Raw genomic sequence first — 16,855 nt, forward strand, 5'->3', positions numbered from 1 at the left:
ATCAAAAATGTGGGAAGGTCGATATTAAGTAGACTTGACGACAAATTCAAATCTGTTTTTAGAATTCTTATCGCTTCATTAGATCAATTAGTATGTTTGACAAAGAACCAGTCTAAAATCCTATGTCACGTGTGTTAGACAAAAACAGAATCCCCTTATATTGTTTTAAATAAATCTTAAATTTAAATAGGCAAACAAATACGCATAATCTCCCTGGTTCCATAATCTGCAATATTTAAAAAAATGTATTGTTCCCTTTATAATTAAAATATTATTATTATTGTGCAAGAATTTAAAACAATGATACATAAAAATAGTTGAAAAACATTAAAAATACATAGGCACAATTTTACATAGATAAACACTTAATATACCTACTTAGTAATATTATTATTACTATTGGCTGTCTGACCGTTTCCGCTCAGAATCGTTGTTCGTGTATAATGATATTATTATTATTATTATTATTTATTTATTTACGGGTAATAACCCAATTACATAAAGATTGTAATTTATTATATAATACATAAAGGTATGGTAAAAACATTTGAAAAGATAAATTAATGAATAACTAAGATACCTACTTAATATTCTAATAGTACAAAAAACACAGAAATATAGTAAAATATAACAATTGGAGAAAATACGAAAATTCAATACAGTAGTAAAAATAATAACAGAAATAAATCTAATACATTTTTTTTCTTACAAAACTATTGAAAAAATCGACAGAATTTGGACTGAAATTAAAAAATCAATTTGTATATCATTAGCGATCGCCATCATTCTATTTATAGAAGCTATTTATCATTGAATTCAAATTTAATACCATTCATTATAGTGACCCACTTGTAACCTACTGTACAGTAGAGCGACACCACCTTGCTCACCTTTTTAAATAATTATAACAATAATTTTGGACAATAAAACTATAGGCTATAGGTACCGTATATATCGAAGAAATATTATAAAAATCAAATCAGCTATTATACTTCACCTTTTTTATCATGGTCTAATGTACCTACCTAAATCTATATTATTGGCAGTTTTAAAATGTTTAATATGAACTCAAAATTTTTAAAATAGCTTTTGTTTGTTTATTGAAGTGGTGGAAATTGGTATTGTCTAGTTTTTGTAAAGACATCTTCGTTATGTTAAGTTTGACATAAGAGACAGTTTAGAAAAATAGATCCTAGTAGGAACATTTTTTTTTTAGATACATTATGAAGTTTAAATTTTTAAACGAGATTAAGCCATTATTGTTATATTTTATATTTGTTATCCAAATTTATTATTCGTGGGAACCTGAAATATTTACGTATATAATTATATTATTTTACACAAATATTCAAAATATTTAGATTTAGTTTAAGCAATTGCTTATTTATACCATGAACCTTAATATTCACACACCTGTTACGGTAAGTTGGTATTGATTCAAAATTCAATATAGGTATAGGTAGGTCGTAGGTACCTATTATACAGAGCGTAACAAAAGTCCTAACAAATGAAAATTGAAAATATATATAGGTATCAGTTAAACGTATCAAAAAAATATGAAAATGATATGGATAATAAATAATTTAAGATTTACTAAGGTTCCTAAGGAAAAAGAATATTTTAAAAAAAGTTTCGAATTAATTTACTCCTAAAAATATTGATATTTAAAAATAATAATTACCTGACTTAAATAAACGTTTGTACTATCAAACATTTTTTAAAAATTTGAATTTTTCAAAAGAAATTTAAATTTATTAAATATTTTATTTTCAGAATTAAAACAAACGGGTAAGTGGATGTCGCTCTGTTGTACAGTAGTTTAGAAGGGGGTCACTGTAATGGATGGTAATAAATTTTAATTCAATGATAGATATATTTTATGATATTATTGCGATTAAAGTAATTAATTTTAGTATTAGACATTGGTACATTAGTACTATTATACTACAGTAGGGAAATTCATTTTTGCCAAAAAAAATTACATTTTAAAATGTCATTGTGTGTATAAAATATAATAATATACTCTAAAAGTTTCATATATCCACAAATAATATTTTAAATTACAACAAAATAACTAAAATCGTTATTCTTGGTTTTAACATGTAATTTCATTCAAATTTAAAATGTCTGTAAAAAATAACAGTGTTTAAATATTTTTGGGTTACAGTGTAAACTATTTATGAGAATTTTTGTTTTAAATTTTCAATTCTTAGTTATAAAATTTTAACATTTCACAATTTTTTAATTACAATGATTGATAATTTTCGAGATTTTGATAAATGTTGTCAAAATTCGAACTTTAAATACTTAAAAAAAAAAAAATTGTGAATGTATTTTAATATGTTTCAACTGCTATTGTAACAATATATCAGTAGCCTTATATTAAATTTTCACACTTTTTGACCCAATAAATTAAATTTTATTGACATTTATAAAAAGGAAAAACTAAAAAAATTGAAAAAAGAAAATGTCCGTTAACAGCTCAAAACATTTTCAAAATTATATAAAGTATAGGAATTGATAAAATAAACATATGATATAAATTTCAAGTATCTACGGTTATTTATTTTTGAATTGCAGCAAAATAAGAAAATCGCTACAAAGAAATCGAGTAAATATCCAATGCTGTAAAAAATTGAACTTCAACGATCATAAAAATTTAATTAGACTTTCCAGTAGACATTTTTTTTTTTTTGATAAAGGTAGAAAAACTTATGAGAAATCATGTACTAAACTTTAAATCTCTAAAATTTTTTATGAATTTTTAGCTCAAAAAAATGTGCATATTTTCGTGATTATTATATATTTTGACATAATTTGAACTAAATGCTTATTAAAAAAATTGTGACTATGTATTTTTAATATTTTTTAACTACATTTATAACAATATATTAGAAGGCTTATATAAATTTTCAAGCTTTTTCACCTAACGAATAAAATTTTATTGACATGTATAGAAGAAAAAACTAAAAAAACAACTCAAAATATTTTTTAAATACCCATGGTGTAAAGAAAATGATAAACATTCAGTGAAAATTTCATGTACGGTCTTTTGTTTTAGAGTTTCACCAAAAACCAAAATCGATTTCGTCGAAAACCGTTTTTGTGTAAAAATTAAAATTCATTTTTTATTTGTTTTCCCGGCACTTTTGAATACTACTGGGAATTTTAAATGTTGACCTCCCCAATACACTAATTATTCATTTTCCTATCGAACATACTGGAGTTGAAAATCGAAGCAGTATTTCGACTGCTTGTCGTATACAGACACAAAAAAACAACACATATCTATTTAAAATCAATACATTCATCGCTCCGCTTAGAATCAAAAATAAAAATGAAACATTTTATACTTTATACTTGTAGGGCAAGCGTCTATAAATTGATTATAATTTTTTTTTTTTTAATATTGATTAAAACAAAAGTTATGTCAATTGTCAGGTTATTCTGTTACACCTTGTATAATAATTATAATTAATAATATTATAAATACAATGTTTCTAATAAAAAAATTTAACACAGTGTATTACTAATTATATAGCAGTATAAATTGCTCAAAGTTGAAGATGGAGCATTTTAATACTCTTATGCCGGGTTGCATAAAAAATCAGGGCATCTCTCTTCAGCCGATTTACTTTTCAACCAAATTAAAAAAAAATTAATTCCCTTTTTGGCCAAACCAAAAAGTTCAATAATAATTAATATTATATACTTTATCTAAGTATTTATGTTACTTAAAGAAAATTGTAAATTAAATTAAATTAAATATATATATATATATTATTATGCCTAATTTGTTTAAAAATATATTATAAATAAATAATTGTAAATAATTATTAAATATAATAGTAATGTGTGTACCGAGTATATTAAAAATTAAAATAATATATCACTTTTGTAAAATGGTTGCAAATATAATTTTGGAAAATATTAAAACTATAAGTTAGAATTTATCAATAGTTATATAATATATTATAATTATTTTTATATTTTATTTACATATTTTACAAATTGTATGCAACTTATACTTTTAATAACTTTTAAAACTATATTTACAATAATTTTACAAATATTATATATTATTTTATTTTATTATTCAATATATTATACAGATTACTATTATATATTATTATATTTAATAATTTTCTATAAGTATAAAGTGTATAATATTAATTATAATTGTACTTTTTGTTTCGGCAGAATAATGAATCGGTCGAAAAGGGAAGGGTATGTTATTGGTCTAAACGGTCTCCCCCAACAATCAACAATTGCATAACATTTAACAAATCAATAAAGAGTAATGGTCTCATTATTTAGTTTCCTATTATTGCTCCAATACATTTAATTAAACTATAAAAATGCACTAATTCATTAATTGATGCCAAAAAAAAAATAATAATAATAATAATAATAAATTCAAGTCAGTACATGACAAATGGTCATCATAATATATCTTCTAAAAATCAGCTAGGGATAGAGGAAAATAATATTGATATGTAAAATTAAGTTACGTACAATAATATTTTATAAGTTTAACTATGAATTAGATATTGACATACAATTTAAGTCCAAATGTATGAATAGGTTCATGCCTTCATGGTACCATTGATTATAAATACTAAAATACTAGTATTATACATTGCGAAAAATTAATATAAATATTTTGAAAATATGATTGTGTATTGTACTTACATATGATATTTGAATTAACATATTTTTTATTTAAATATTCAATTTCATGAAATATAACTGCAATGTGTTTAAAATAAAAATATGTAGTTTTAAAATGTTTTGATTACAATCAGAACTTATAAGATATCATTAGGGCTCGGATTTATATGTATTTATACAATAAAAATATGTACATAAATATGTACTCAAGATTTCAAAATATGTATTATCAAAAAAAAAAAAAAAATAATAATAATAATAATAATTAATAATATAACAAAATGTAATAAAAAATGTATATTTATCTAATTATATTGATTACAAACATTTATTAACATTCATTTTTAAATTTCCGAATCCAAAAGATCGCCGATATTGTCGTAAAATCTTAATAAAAATTAATAATAAAATAAAATGTGATAAAAAAATGCATATTTATCTATAGTTATCTAATTATCTTGATTACAATTAATAACAATGTGCACTTTTAAATTTTCGAATCCAAAAAATCGTCGATATAATAACCTTTCAATTATTCTAACTCTGAAGAAAATACATTAAAACAGTATAATTGTCTAAATATGTGAGAAAAAATTGAATAATTGTGAAATATGTAAAAATATGTAAAATCAAATATAGCTCGTTTTATCAAAAATCTTGTGAAACAAATTTATCACTTGCCGAAATTAGTTTATCATGTCGCAGAGAAAATATGTATTTACATATAAATCCGAGCCCTAAATATCATGTTTTAAATTTTTGAGCCTTTAGTACAAGCAATTATTATAAATTCTCAACTACAAAATAATTTGCAAAATACATCATGATGTTGATAAATTTGAACTTTAAAAACTGAAATGAAGGTATTTTGTATTTTTGATACATTTAAACTACTATAAGAAAATGTAAGAGGGGTATAGTTGTAATTATTCCATTTTCAAGCATTTATACAAAGTATAACAATTTTATCAAAATTTGTAAAATAGTTCAAATATCTATAATAGATAAAAATTAGTCTTAATATATTTAGAATTTAATTGAGTATAGAAAATGATAATTTAAGCAAATATAGAATGTTTCAAGTTTCCATAGTTAATATTTTTTAAATTATAACAAAATAATATAATGGTTTAGTAAAAATGCATTAAAAATATCATACACCTGGCATAATGTTTCTACCACTACCTATACCCGCATTACCAAAATTATTTTGTATCCTTCAATTTGTCTTATTGTGTTGCTTATTGCTGACGTCGTAGGTGATTGTTGGAACTATTCTCATATTCAAAGGTCGCATGGCTTGTATCAGTACCAGCACGTCCAATGAGATAACCAAAGTGGATGCCATCAAATTAAACAACTATGTAGTCCTTGGAGTGTTTCTTATAACTGTCATAAATATATTCATTGCAGCATTTACAGTAGCACCGACTTAACATTATACTAAACACAACATGGTAGCACATTGTATATCACCAACAAAATCTCATACTGCAGCATAGTAGTAGCATCCGATCCGTGATCTTCACAGTTATGATGATAATGTTGTATAATGCTCTATAATAAATTAATAATTATATTATACTTAATATATAAGATAAACCCATACGGCCATACTCTATGGCACAACTTGCCAATAAAATATATGTGTTGAATTTCAAATTGCATTTTTATATTATATTTCAATTAAAAAATGACTACAGAATAGAAAGTATAAAATAAAATACAGAATAATTAAATATATACCAGGGATGGAAAACATTTGAAAAATGAAACTAAAACAAAATAAAAAACAAAAATAAATTAGCAATTTAAAATGTTTTTGTAAAAACAGAATTATTCTGATGGATAATTTAGATTATTCTAAGTATTAAGTCTGTTTATACAAACATATTGATTGTGATGAGTAAAAATTTAATGTTGCTCATTGTTAAAATTAATTTTTATTTTTTACCCTAAGGGCTAAGAATAATAACGGCATAAAAAATGCTAGAAAATATTATGGTTATTAAAATTACAATCATAATCCTCAATAAATATAAATCATTATTACTATTGTAAAATTATTATAATTATTTTAAGTATTGTTATTAACAAAAATATTAATATTAATATAATATTAATTATTATATTATATCATTATGTTAATACTGTTAATTGAGTAACTTTAAAAAAAATATTGTACAAAAAAAAAATGTTTTTAAAAATGTGTACTTGTACCTACAGTTTTAGGTAAAATGTTTTAAAATGTTAACAAAAAAGAGAAAAATAAAAATGTTTTCCAACCACTGATAAAAATCATTTAATAATAAGTAAGTAATGTGAAATGATTATAGACATAATATTTAATAGATGAATTATTTTTACCATTATTTTATTATAAAATCTTAATGAATTAAATAAACATTAATAAGTGAATAATATAATGTAAAAGCTAAAATATATATTATATAAAAATAAAAATAAATTTTAAATGTATTATACACTTTTTTTTTAAATTTAGGCATTTTAAAAATATAATATACTTTTCTTCAGGTACAATAAAATTCTGCGTAAATAGCAGTGTAGTCTCATATTTTTTCTAACCATAAACTTAATACTAATGTAATTATTAGGGCCCATGAATATATTATGTATTTATTTTTATTAGTAAAAAAATAAGCTAGGCAAGACATACATTTGAATCTTAGCCTAATGATTTGGTATGTAAAATTTAATTTTGTATATTTTTGATTATTATATTTTAGAATTTTTATAACAAAAAAAGTAGTGTAAAACCTATGTAGTAGCTTAGTATACTTTAAGTATGCACTAACATCTTCAAATCTTTGATGTTTCCCTCGATTCAAGAATATATATTTTATAGAAAACCGATGTGAATTTAAGTTATAAAATGTACGTAAGTGGTAAAAAATGTAACTCTCAGGCAATACACACAAATATTATAAAAATGTATTTTTGTTCATAACTTATTATTTAGATGAGTGAATACTCAAAATACAATGTGCAATGTAATGAGTCAATGAGTTATACAAGTTCAGTGCATAGTTAAGTTATTTAATACAATATTATATGTTTATAAGTATGTTTCAATTCAATGAATATAGTTTTTTTTTCGATCTTTCATATGTTTATAGTGTATATACCTAATATTCGGGCCCTAGTAATTATATATTATTTTTAATTTTATCATAATACCTATTTAAAAATTGAACTTTAAATATATTTTTGTAGTACAAATTATTGTATAAGTAATATTAATGTTAAGTCTATACCTGATTAATAGAATTTTCATCATTTTAAATCTTAAATAAAAGAATGCACAGAGACTATATCATAATCAATGTTTGAATCGGAATCATCATTCTCATTAGCTACAGGAATGATTTGAACAGTATTATCTAAATAATTGTCAGCATTATCATCATACAAAGACATTGCCTCATCGATATCAGACATTGTATGGACATATATTGTTTGGACATTGTCGTCTGTGAACGAAGTCTCAAAATCTTCATCTAATTGATCTGTCATTCTACTAAGTCCAAGATCATTTTCATCTTCAACAGGTACATCTAGCTGTACTTGTGGTGATACTTCTAATGGTGAGTAGAGGTATTTCATTACTTTTTTCGGAGTACCTAGGTCTAATGATTTTTCTGGTTTTGGAGGATCAGGATCACTCTCTGAAGCACAAGGTTGCTTGCACTCGGTAATTTTTTCCTTTCCACCAGAATGTCCATACTTAGTATATTCTGTAGGATCAACTAATGGTTTTAAAAGATCAAATTCCTTTAAATTATCAGAGTCTGGAATTTTTGAACTGTTTATCTTTTTATCTTTAATATTCATTGCATTGGTTTTTATATTTTTAATATTTTTTGAACCATTATTTATCTTCACTTCAAAATCTGTACTGTCAACATAGATAGGATCTATCTGCTCGATTTCAGTATCTATGAATATATTTTCATCTGTACAATATTGTGTTTCAATTATAACTTCTTCAATTCCTGACTCAATTTCAGTTTTTTCTTCTTCTGTTATTGCATCCATTTCTTTCGATAAAATATTTTCTTCTACTTCGTTAGTTAAGTATTCTTCTTCAAAATCCTCAGGGTTGACATTTTGGGGTTTAATTATATCGTTGATTTGGCGATCAATAACCTTTTTCAAATGTTGACATTTCTTTAAAAGCTTGTTACGTCTACCAAAAACATCATTTTCATAATGTTCAATCAGTTCTCTTATACCACCTTTTACACCAATCTGAAATGAACCACAAAGCTTAAATTAATTATTACATTTTTTTATTAAACTAATAATACCTTTATATGAGTTATTAACTGTGAATAAAAAATTTTTCATTGATATTAATATTTATTATTTTACAGTATAGATATTTGAAATTAATAAATATATTTTTTTTGTCAGAATATGTTATTTAAATTGTTATCCTAAAGTACATTTGTCATTAAATAACCATACATTATTAGGTATAATGTACATTGCTAACTCAGACCCCTCTTTCTCTATTTTTACCTACCTAATTAATTTAAATAATATCTTGTAAAACCGAATAATTTTTATGTAATTTTTCTAAATGTTATTTGCTTTTCTTATACTTTTTTTTAAACGTTAATGTCTTGCTTTAGTATTTTTATTATAATACTATTGTTATTGGGCTAATGCCTGTATGTAATTAAAATAAATAAAACATAAATATTAAGCTCACCTCTTGAAGACTATTATCAATTGGATCAACACTATCTGGATATGGGCTATTTGCTTGAATATCAAAATGTTTTTTCATAATAAGAGCCAATTTTTTTACGTAATCAATAGCTACATCTGCTAAAACATATAAGCTCTCTTCGTTTGCTATACTAAATCCAGCATGAGCTGTGAATACTACAGATCGTTTTACCATTATTTTATTCCAGTCATCACGATCAATTTGGTACTCGTTTTCCATAATACCATTTGCAAATCTAAAACGTTCGCTTCGAGTAAATTTTCGACGTGTCTGTTCAATTTGAGGAATAGGAGGCAATTGATTGTATTCAACCAATCCTGTTGGATCATCAGGTGTTTTTAAAACTTTTAAAGCTAAAAGATCCAACTCATTATAATATTCATTAAGATCAATATTGTACATTATATCGGGGTTAACAATATCTGGGTCTTCTACAAAATATTCAGTATTTTCGGTTTCTGGTTCTTCATCAGAAATTTTTAAATTTGTGTACTCTGATATATAATGTTTAACATAATCACAATCTTCTAAATTTGATATTTCAATATCTTGATTTAGTTCACTATTTTCTTGTTTACCACAATCGTTCATAAACATTTTATTGTAAAAACTACTTATAAGTAGTACTTGTTGTTTTTTACTCAAATTAATATCATCTAAATCTTCATCATCAAGTAAACTAGGAAATTGACGTGAAGAAAAACCACAAGGTGAACCAGAGAAGCCGGTTGAACACGATGGACCAGGTATGCTTGTTGAACTAGATGGACCAGGTAAGTTGATTGAACCAGATGGACCAGCTATGCTGGTTGAACTCGATGGACCAGGTAAGTTTATTGAAGATGTTGGACCAGGTAAGTTGATTGAACCAGATAGGTTGGTTGAACATGATGGACCAGGTATGCTGGTTGAACTCGATGGACCAGGTAAGTTTATTGAAGATGATGGACCAGGTAAGTTGATTGAACCAGATGGATCAGGTATGCTGTTTGAACTCGATGGACCAGGTAAGTTTATTGAAGATGATGGACCAGGTAAGTTGATTGAACCAGATGGACCAGGTATGCTGGTTGAACTTGATGGACCAGGTAAGTTTGTTGAAGGTGTTGGACCAAGTATGATTGAATGTGGTGGGCGATATATTTCATTTAAAGTTAAGTTAGTGTATTTTTGTAGATGTCTAATCATTTCTGGAGATACTTTCTGGACATCTGATTCTTCTTTAGTTTCTTTAACATTGGGAATTGGTTCGTTTATTTTAGAGCCAGAGGTGAACTTTGGTGATTTTGAATTAGTATTTTTATCCTCCTTATATTCTTTAGAAGTTGATAAACTTAAATCAAATTCAAGAGAGTGATCACTATCTTCATCAATTAACCATTCATCTTCTCCTTTATCACACAACGAATTTTCTGCCAATATACACATATTCCCCGTCTGTGTCACGGTCAAGTCTTCATCGATGTCAACATCATCTTCTTCATCGTCAACATTAACATCTTTTTTTTCAATTTTTTTTACAGTGACACCAGAATCATCTGAATCATCAGAATTTAGTTTCTGATCTAGGATTTTTTCATTAGGTATGTTTACAGTGCATGGTTCATTTTCATCATTAAGTTCCATGATTCAATGAAGTAAAATATAAATAATTTTACTGACTTGTCTTTCCTAAAACAAAAGTAAAAGCAATTTAAATATATTTAAATATAATATGTTGTATTATTAGTTTAAATGATTAAAATAAAATAATCTTATTAAAAAAACATAATTTATATCACTATGTAAAAGGCTAGTTTAGTAAATTATGTAAAATTACATAGTATTGATTTGGTTATTTAACTGTTGAACACTTGAACGCTTACCATTAGTCAATTCAAAGATCAAAGGAAATATTAAGCTGATTATTTTAGCATGTTTATCGTATGTTTATTTAACTATCTTTCATAAATATTGCTAAGGGCCGTTCTTACAATGTCCGGTTAAAGTTAATCGACACTTAACCAGACAAATTCTGCCGGTAATAAAATCTGTTATCAGTCGGTTAATCGACACTTTACCGGTCATTGTAAGAACGACCCTAGGTATATTACATCAATAAAACTCCACAAAAATTACTAAGTTGTTTTGACTACTAGTAAGTAATAGGTTATAGGTGCACATATAACTTATAAAAATAACCTTTTGGTATACTACCTTTACTTGACGATTTGTCAAATAGTATGCAACAAAGGTATTAAAATGAGGTAAGCTTGGTTAATATCTCTAAGTCAAATCGTAGAAAAATGAAATAATCAACATTTAAGATAGGTACGATGCCTTTATACTTTTTAGATAAGATTAGATTAAATAAACATATAATCAAATAGTAAGGACTAAGACCCCTTTGAAGTTCCATAATTTCTAACAAAATAATAACCCGATATTAGAGAAATTATTAATGTTTTGGGTTAGGTAAATTAAATCAAATAAATGCGAGCAACTAACTTTGTAACCGTTTCAATTTATAGACGTATGGTACAATATTCTCAGATTTTAAATGAAAACAGTAATGACCAAAGATTGGATAGGTATGACAAATGACAAATTTGAATTTAATATTTTTACATAAGTATTGAAGACTACACAAACATAACCAAGCCACTAATAGAATACACAACGTAAATATTATTATACAACCAAACTAATAAATCTAAAACAAACAACTTACCAGTTACTCTTTTAAAGTAGTATAGGACAGAAATTGATAAGTTTATTATAATCTTCGTTTTAGGGAGACACTAGATGCTGGTTTTGAATGATCATGGTTTAGATTTGAAACATCCGAACACTGAAAGCAAACATCCCTATTATTATTTTTTTAATCTAATGACAACCACCGATATCTGGGGGCATGGGCTCTAGCCGGCGGCTGCTGAAGATCGAAATGTTGACTGCCGGAAATATAGGATCATGCTTCAAACGCAAAGTGTTTGCAGCCGGGGCGGCGGACGCCGGCTTTCGGGCTTTGCTAATTGCTTTGACAGTCAGATTAATATCAAATAATATTGTCTTTTTAACTGGAACTCTGGACGACTGGCTGTCTGATACTAGTGAATCACTAGTAGTGATACTCCGATTAGTCCGATCCACAGACTGTAAGATATTATCATAGATAATAAAGGAAAATAATAAATCTTTTATTATCTATGGATATTATATAGTATAATATTGTAAACAAACCGGGAAATGGTATCAATGACTGTGGTTTACGACAACCATGAATCACTAACCAGGTTCTTCTTTATATTATTAACAAGCGTTTCTTTGCATTATGCAGCATGACAAAATAAATTTAAAAAAATAATAAATTAAAATACATTTTGTAATGGTTTGCACTTTGCAGTACCATATCTTAAATCGTGATTCGCAGCATCAAACTGTTGTTCTGTGATCAAACGTATCAGGCATTTGAACCATAGACCTATATACTAATGGACAACGATTCCCACACCGCCCTGCCATTAATCCAGACGACATAACCGAGAAAGAAAATAATGTTTTCGCACACTGTAACAGCCCAAAGTCCCAAAATCCCATTTTCTCTCAACAATCCCGTCTGGTAATTTCTCTCACTATGCGCTGTCATTAGTTTATACTTTATATCACGAATTAAAATATTTAATTCATGGTTTACAGGTCTAGATTCGGACAACCGAATACCGAATACCGAATACCGTCTACCGATATGAATATACGATAGGTACCTACACGCCGTGCAGCTGTATTATCAAATATCAATTATCAGGTCACAGCGGTGCAGCGACACTATAATTAATTACCTCCAAGGTGGGTGGGGGCGTGGGGCCGCTGTTAATCGACATTAGGTACCCGGTTCTTTTTTTTAATATTAGAATACTTGATGTCTAGATTACAAAATAATTAATATTGATTCAAAAAAATTTTGAAAAAGAGTTATTTTTAATTAAAGTATAAATTGTTATTGTTCGTCATATTGTTTTGGGCTTTAGCCGAAATTCTAATTTGTTAGATAAACAATTTAGTTTTTGTGGTTAATACCAAGATTAGTTCATGATACCTCAGACTAAATATTATAATATTGTCCGTATTATTAATACGAATTTTAAAGTAGCTGTATAGTAGGTATTGGTCACTCTCTTATTATCTATAGGATCTCTAGGTATACCTATTACCTACCCACGATGTAGAGAAGATATGATTAGATATTATATTTTCTCTACATCGTGTTCCTACGATATACCTTGATACGTGGTTCCTACCTTATTGTGGTTATCTAATGAACCATAACTGTGTTAAAGGAATATATTTTAATGATATCAACGAATTTACATTAATGTATAGTATTTTACTATTTAGTCATCTCTCGTGGATTTAGTTTTTATAGACATTATATATTTATGTGAAAAAACCTCTAATAAATAATTTGTTTTATCTGGCTTAAGTGGTTTTTATATTGTCAAAATAAATAAAATGTCTAAGTTAATTTCTAAAAAGAAAAAAACCGATAGAGATCTTTGTCAGATAATTTCTACTTCAGTCACGGAAATAGTCCGCGATAGCTTAAATCCAACATTCAGACAAACTTATTTCGACACCATACAAGTATAACAGATATCGTGGATAATTTATATTAGTATATTACCTACCTACCTATATTAATACATTTATTAATAGGAATAAATTTATTTAAATATGGCAAATAGTTTTTTTGAAATTTAATATTATTGATATGATGTACCTATACTTACTTAAACTGTACGTAATATTATTTAATCGAAATTAATTCTTAGTTTATTTTTATTTTTTTTGTTGTATATGCCTATTCTGTGCCTATACTTATTAGGTTAGTAATTCAACTGATGCTCAAAATGTTTTGGAAGATCGTCTTTTAAATATGTTGGGTGTACATAAATTGTTCGTAAGTATTACGCAATACTGTAATAGCGGTACACCCACTTATATCATTTTTTTAGAATATAATATTTTAGAATGAATTTTCTTTCCAGTGGCGTAACGATGATGGCAGAATAGGTTTTAATAATTTTATAAAGATTTAAATATTGATCAGTTTTTGATTTAGCATATTTTGCTTATTTATGTTGGTTTTACTAAAAATACAACAGTTATTTAGTACTTTAACTTAAACAGTTATATAGTTAACATGCGATATACAGATATATTAAAATGTTGATAAGAGGCATTCGCACAAGAACGAGAAAGTAACTATATAGGTAGCTACTATCTTAAATTTGTTTTAATGTTGATTTCAGTAGAGATTTTACTATTTAAAAAAAATATTTGAATAACTATTTATATCATAGATCTTATAAACATTACCATGGATAGGACATTCACATTTGACTATTTGAGGCTTGTGTGAATTTGCGAAATTTATCAAATTACTTTATATAGGTACTTTATATAAAAATTTAATTTGTGAACTTTCGACAGTTGATAAATGAGAATGCTACAGTCGTACTTAACTCATAAGAAAAGAATTACGATATTTTAGAATCAAATTAAAGATTTTGAAATTTCCTAAAAAATCTGTTACTCTAACCATAAAAAAATAAACCATAAGTTCTAATACGATAAGTCTAATAATCAGTTTAACCTTCAGTATTATAAATAGCAATATGCTAATTGCTAAATGCCAATATAAATAATATACAATAAAATATCCTAGTAATATATATACTATATAGGTATAAGCCTATAAACTATCTCCGCTCAGAATTGTTTTTCGTAACCAATGATTTATCATTTAATGCAAATTTAACACATCTATATTAAAGTGACCTATACTCAATAATTATGTAGAAACCAGGGGCGGACTGGGGTAAGAAATCGGCCCAGGCGATCCTAGGTAGAGGCCCAAAAATTCCATGAATATCATTACACAGCATAAGTTTCTTTATGACAATGTCCAATCACCATATTTTCATTTGATATACAAAACTAAAAAATTAAAAAAAAATTCTTTTATAAATTATCATATACTATAAACATTATGAAGCAAACTTAGCAAACGGTCATGTGATGTTATTCTTATAGTAAACAAAGACGTTGTAAACATAGAATTGCCTATTGTAGGGTTGTCCTACACAATATTTTATATTACTTTATCTATCAACCATCACTGCAGTAGCATAGATAATTGTTGTTCTATGGTGTATTGGTGTTACTCTAAGTCGCATTGAGCAAACTAAGCTACAGTTTTGAAAATTTCACAATTTGTTGATAAATTAAAAAATCACTACACAGTTGTACACATGGGCCCAATATACCTGTGAGGGCCCGCAATCATACCAGCCCAGGGGGCGTTCGCCCCCTCGCCCTTCGGCCCAGTCCGCCACTGGTAGAAACACTAGCACCTTCTATACAGCAGAGCGAGTTACTATTTTTTAAATTGATGTAAATTAATATACAGTATCATAATGAACTGAAAATCAAAATATTTGATTTTTTCATAACACATTAATATCTACGTAATAGTATCTAATTTCTAAATAACTGTTAGTTAAATTGTTTATAATTTTTATTATTCACAGAAACAAAATAATGTAAACGACCGTCAAACATACGTCATAGAAGATTATATTGCTACTAAAATATTGTCTCCGTCCGATGCAGTAAATACATATAGACATTCAGAAATGATTTCATTGGTAAAACATCTTATGAATATAAATTCCAAATCAGATTGAAAAAAATCTGTTGTCTCTCTAGAGCCTAAAGATTCTAGGTTCTATATTATACAAATGTTTTAATGAGAAAGTGTTGAATAGACGTTTAAAAATGAAAAATACGTTTCAAAGATGGTGAAAGTGCCCAAATATAGTTTTTATTATAACTTTGAAACTTGAATTTTGTATTTACAATGCTTAAAAATCCTGTTTAAAATTATTTTATAATTTTTAATTTATAAAAAAATAAATAAATTGAAGATATATGTACCGCAGTTTTATTTACGTATTTATATATCAATAATTAATACATATAAATAAACAAATTATCGATTTTACTTATATTTTTTTTTTATAGATATTACGACCGATTTATAGACCTACGTCTCTATACTCAATAACATTTTCAAAACAATTTATACTATATTTAAGCTATTTATAAATAGCAAGGCATTTGAAATTTTCGAATGTTTTTAGTTTTGTTTTTTGCAACTCGTTGATAAACATGTTTAGGTCAAAAAGCTTGAAAATGCAATATAAAATCCCACATAAGTTGTTCTTTTAAAAATTTAAAAATATTTAAAATACTTCGACACGATGTTTCTTTATAAGCGTTTGAGGTCAACATTTTATAGCTAAGTGCCTAAGTTTGAACATGTCATAAAATGTGTCAAGGTGCCTTATAACTCATAAGTAGTTCATACCTATAAACCAAAAAATC

General features: G+C 26.1%; 2 protein-coding genes across 3 annotated transcripts in view; one reads left to right on the top strand and one right to left on the bottom strand.

Annotated features, from left to right (window-relative positions):
• LOC100570061 (ninjurin-1-like) overlaps nucleotides 1–6,441 on the top strand; it is a 7,823-nt gene extending 1,382 nt beyond the window's left edge. Inside the window, exon 2 of the mRNA XM_003241502.4 lies at nucleotides 5,931–6,441. Within this exon, the coding sequence (XP_003241550.1) occupies nucleotides 5,931–6,107 (177 nt within the window). The 3' untranslated portion in view covers nucleotides 6,108–6,441. The remainder of the gene's footprint in view (nucleotides 1–5,930) is intronic.
• LOC100165925 lies at nucleotides 6,129–12,579 on the bottom strand. 2 transcript variants are annotated; one of them, XM_016800899.2, is made up of 4 exons: nucleotides 12,138–12,579; nucleotides 9,407–11,098; nucleotides 7,947–8,940; nucleotides 6,129–6,228 (listed from the first exon to the last, which is right to left on the bottom strand). In XM_016800899.2, the coding sequence occupies exons 2-3, from the start codon at nucleotides 11,051–11,053 to the stop codon at nucleotides 7,978–7,980; spliced, it is 2,610 nt and encodes an 869-aa protein (XP_016656388.1). In that variant the 5' UTR covers nucleotides 11,054–11,098; nucleotides 12,138–12,579; the 3' UTR covers nucleotides 6,129–6,228; nucleotides 7,947–7,977. The 2 variants fall into 2 exon arrangements, with proteins under 2 accessions (XP_016656388.1, XP_001950899.2); XM_001950864.5 differs by lacking the exon at nucleotides 6,129–6,228 and having other exon boundaries at nucleotides 7,828–8,940.
• Nucleotides 12,580–16,855: the final 4,276 nt, after the last annotated feature.

The sequence above is a fragment of the Acyrthosiphon pisum genome, chromosome A1 (assembly GCF_005508785.2).
Source record: "Acyrthosiphon pisum isolate AL4f chromosome A1, pea_aphid_22Mar2018_4r6ur, whole genome shotgun sequence".
NCBI classification, from domain to species: Eukaryota; Metazoa; Arthropoda; class Insecta; order Hemiptera; family Aphididae; genus Acyrthosiphon; species Acyrthosiphon pisum.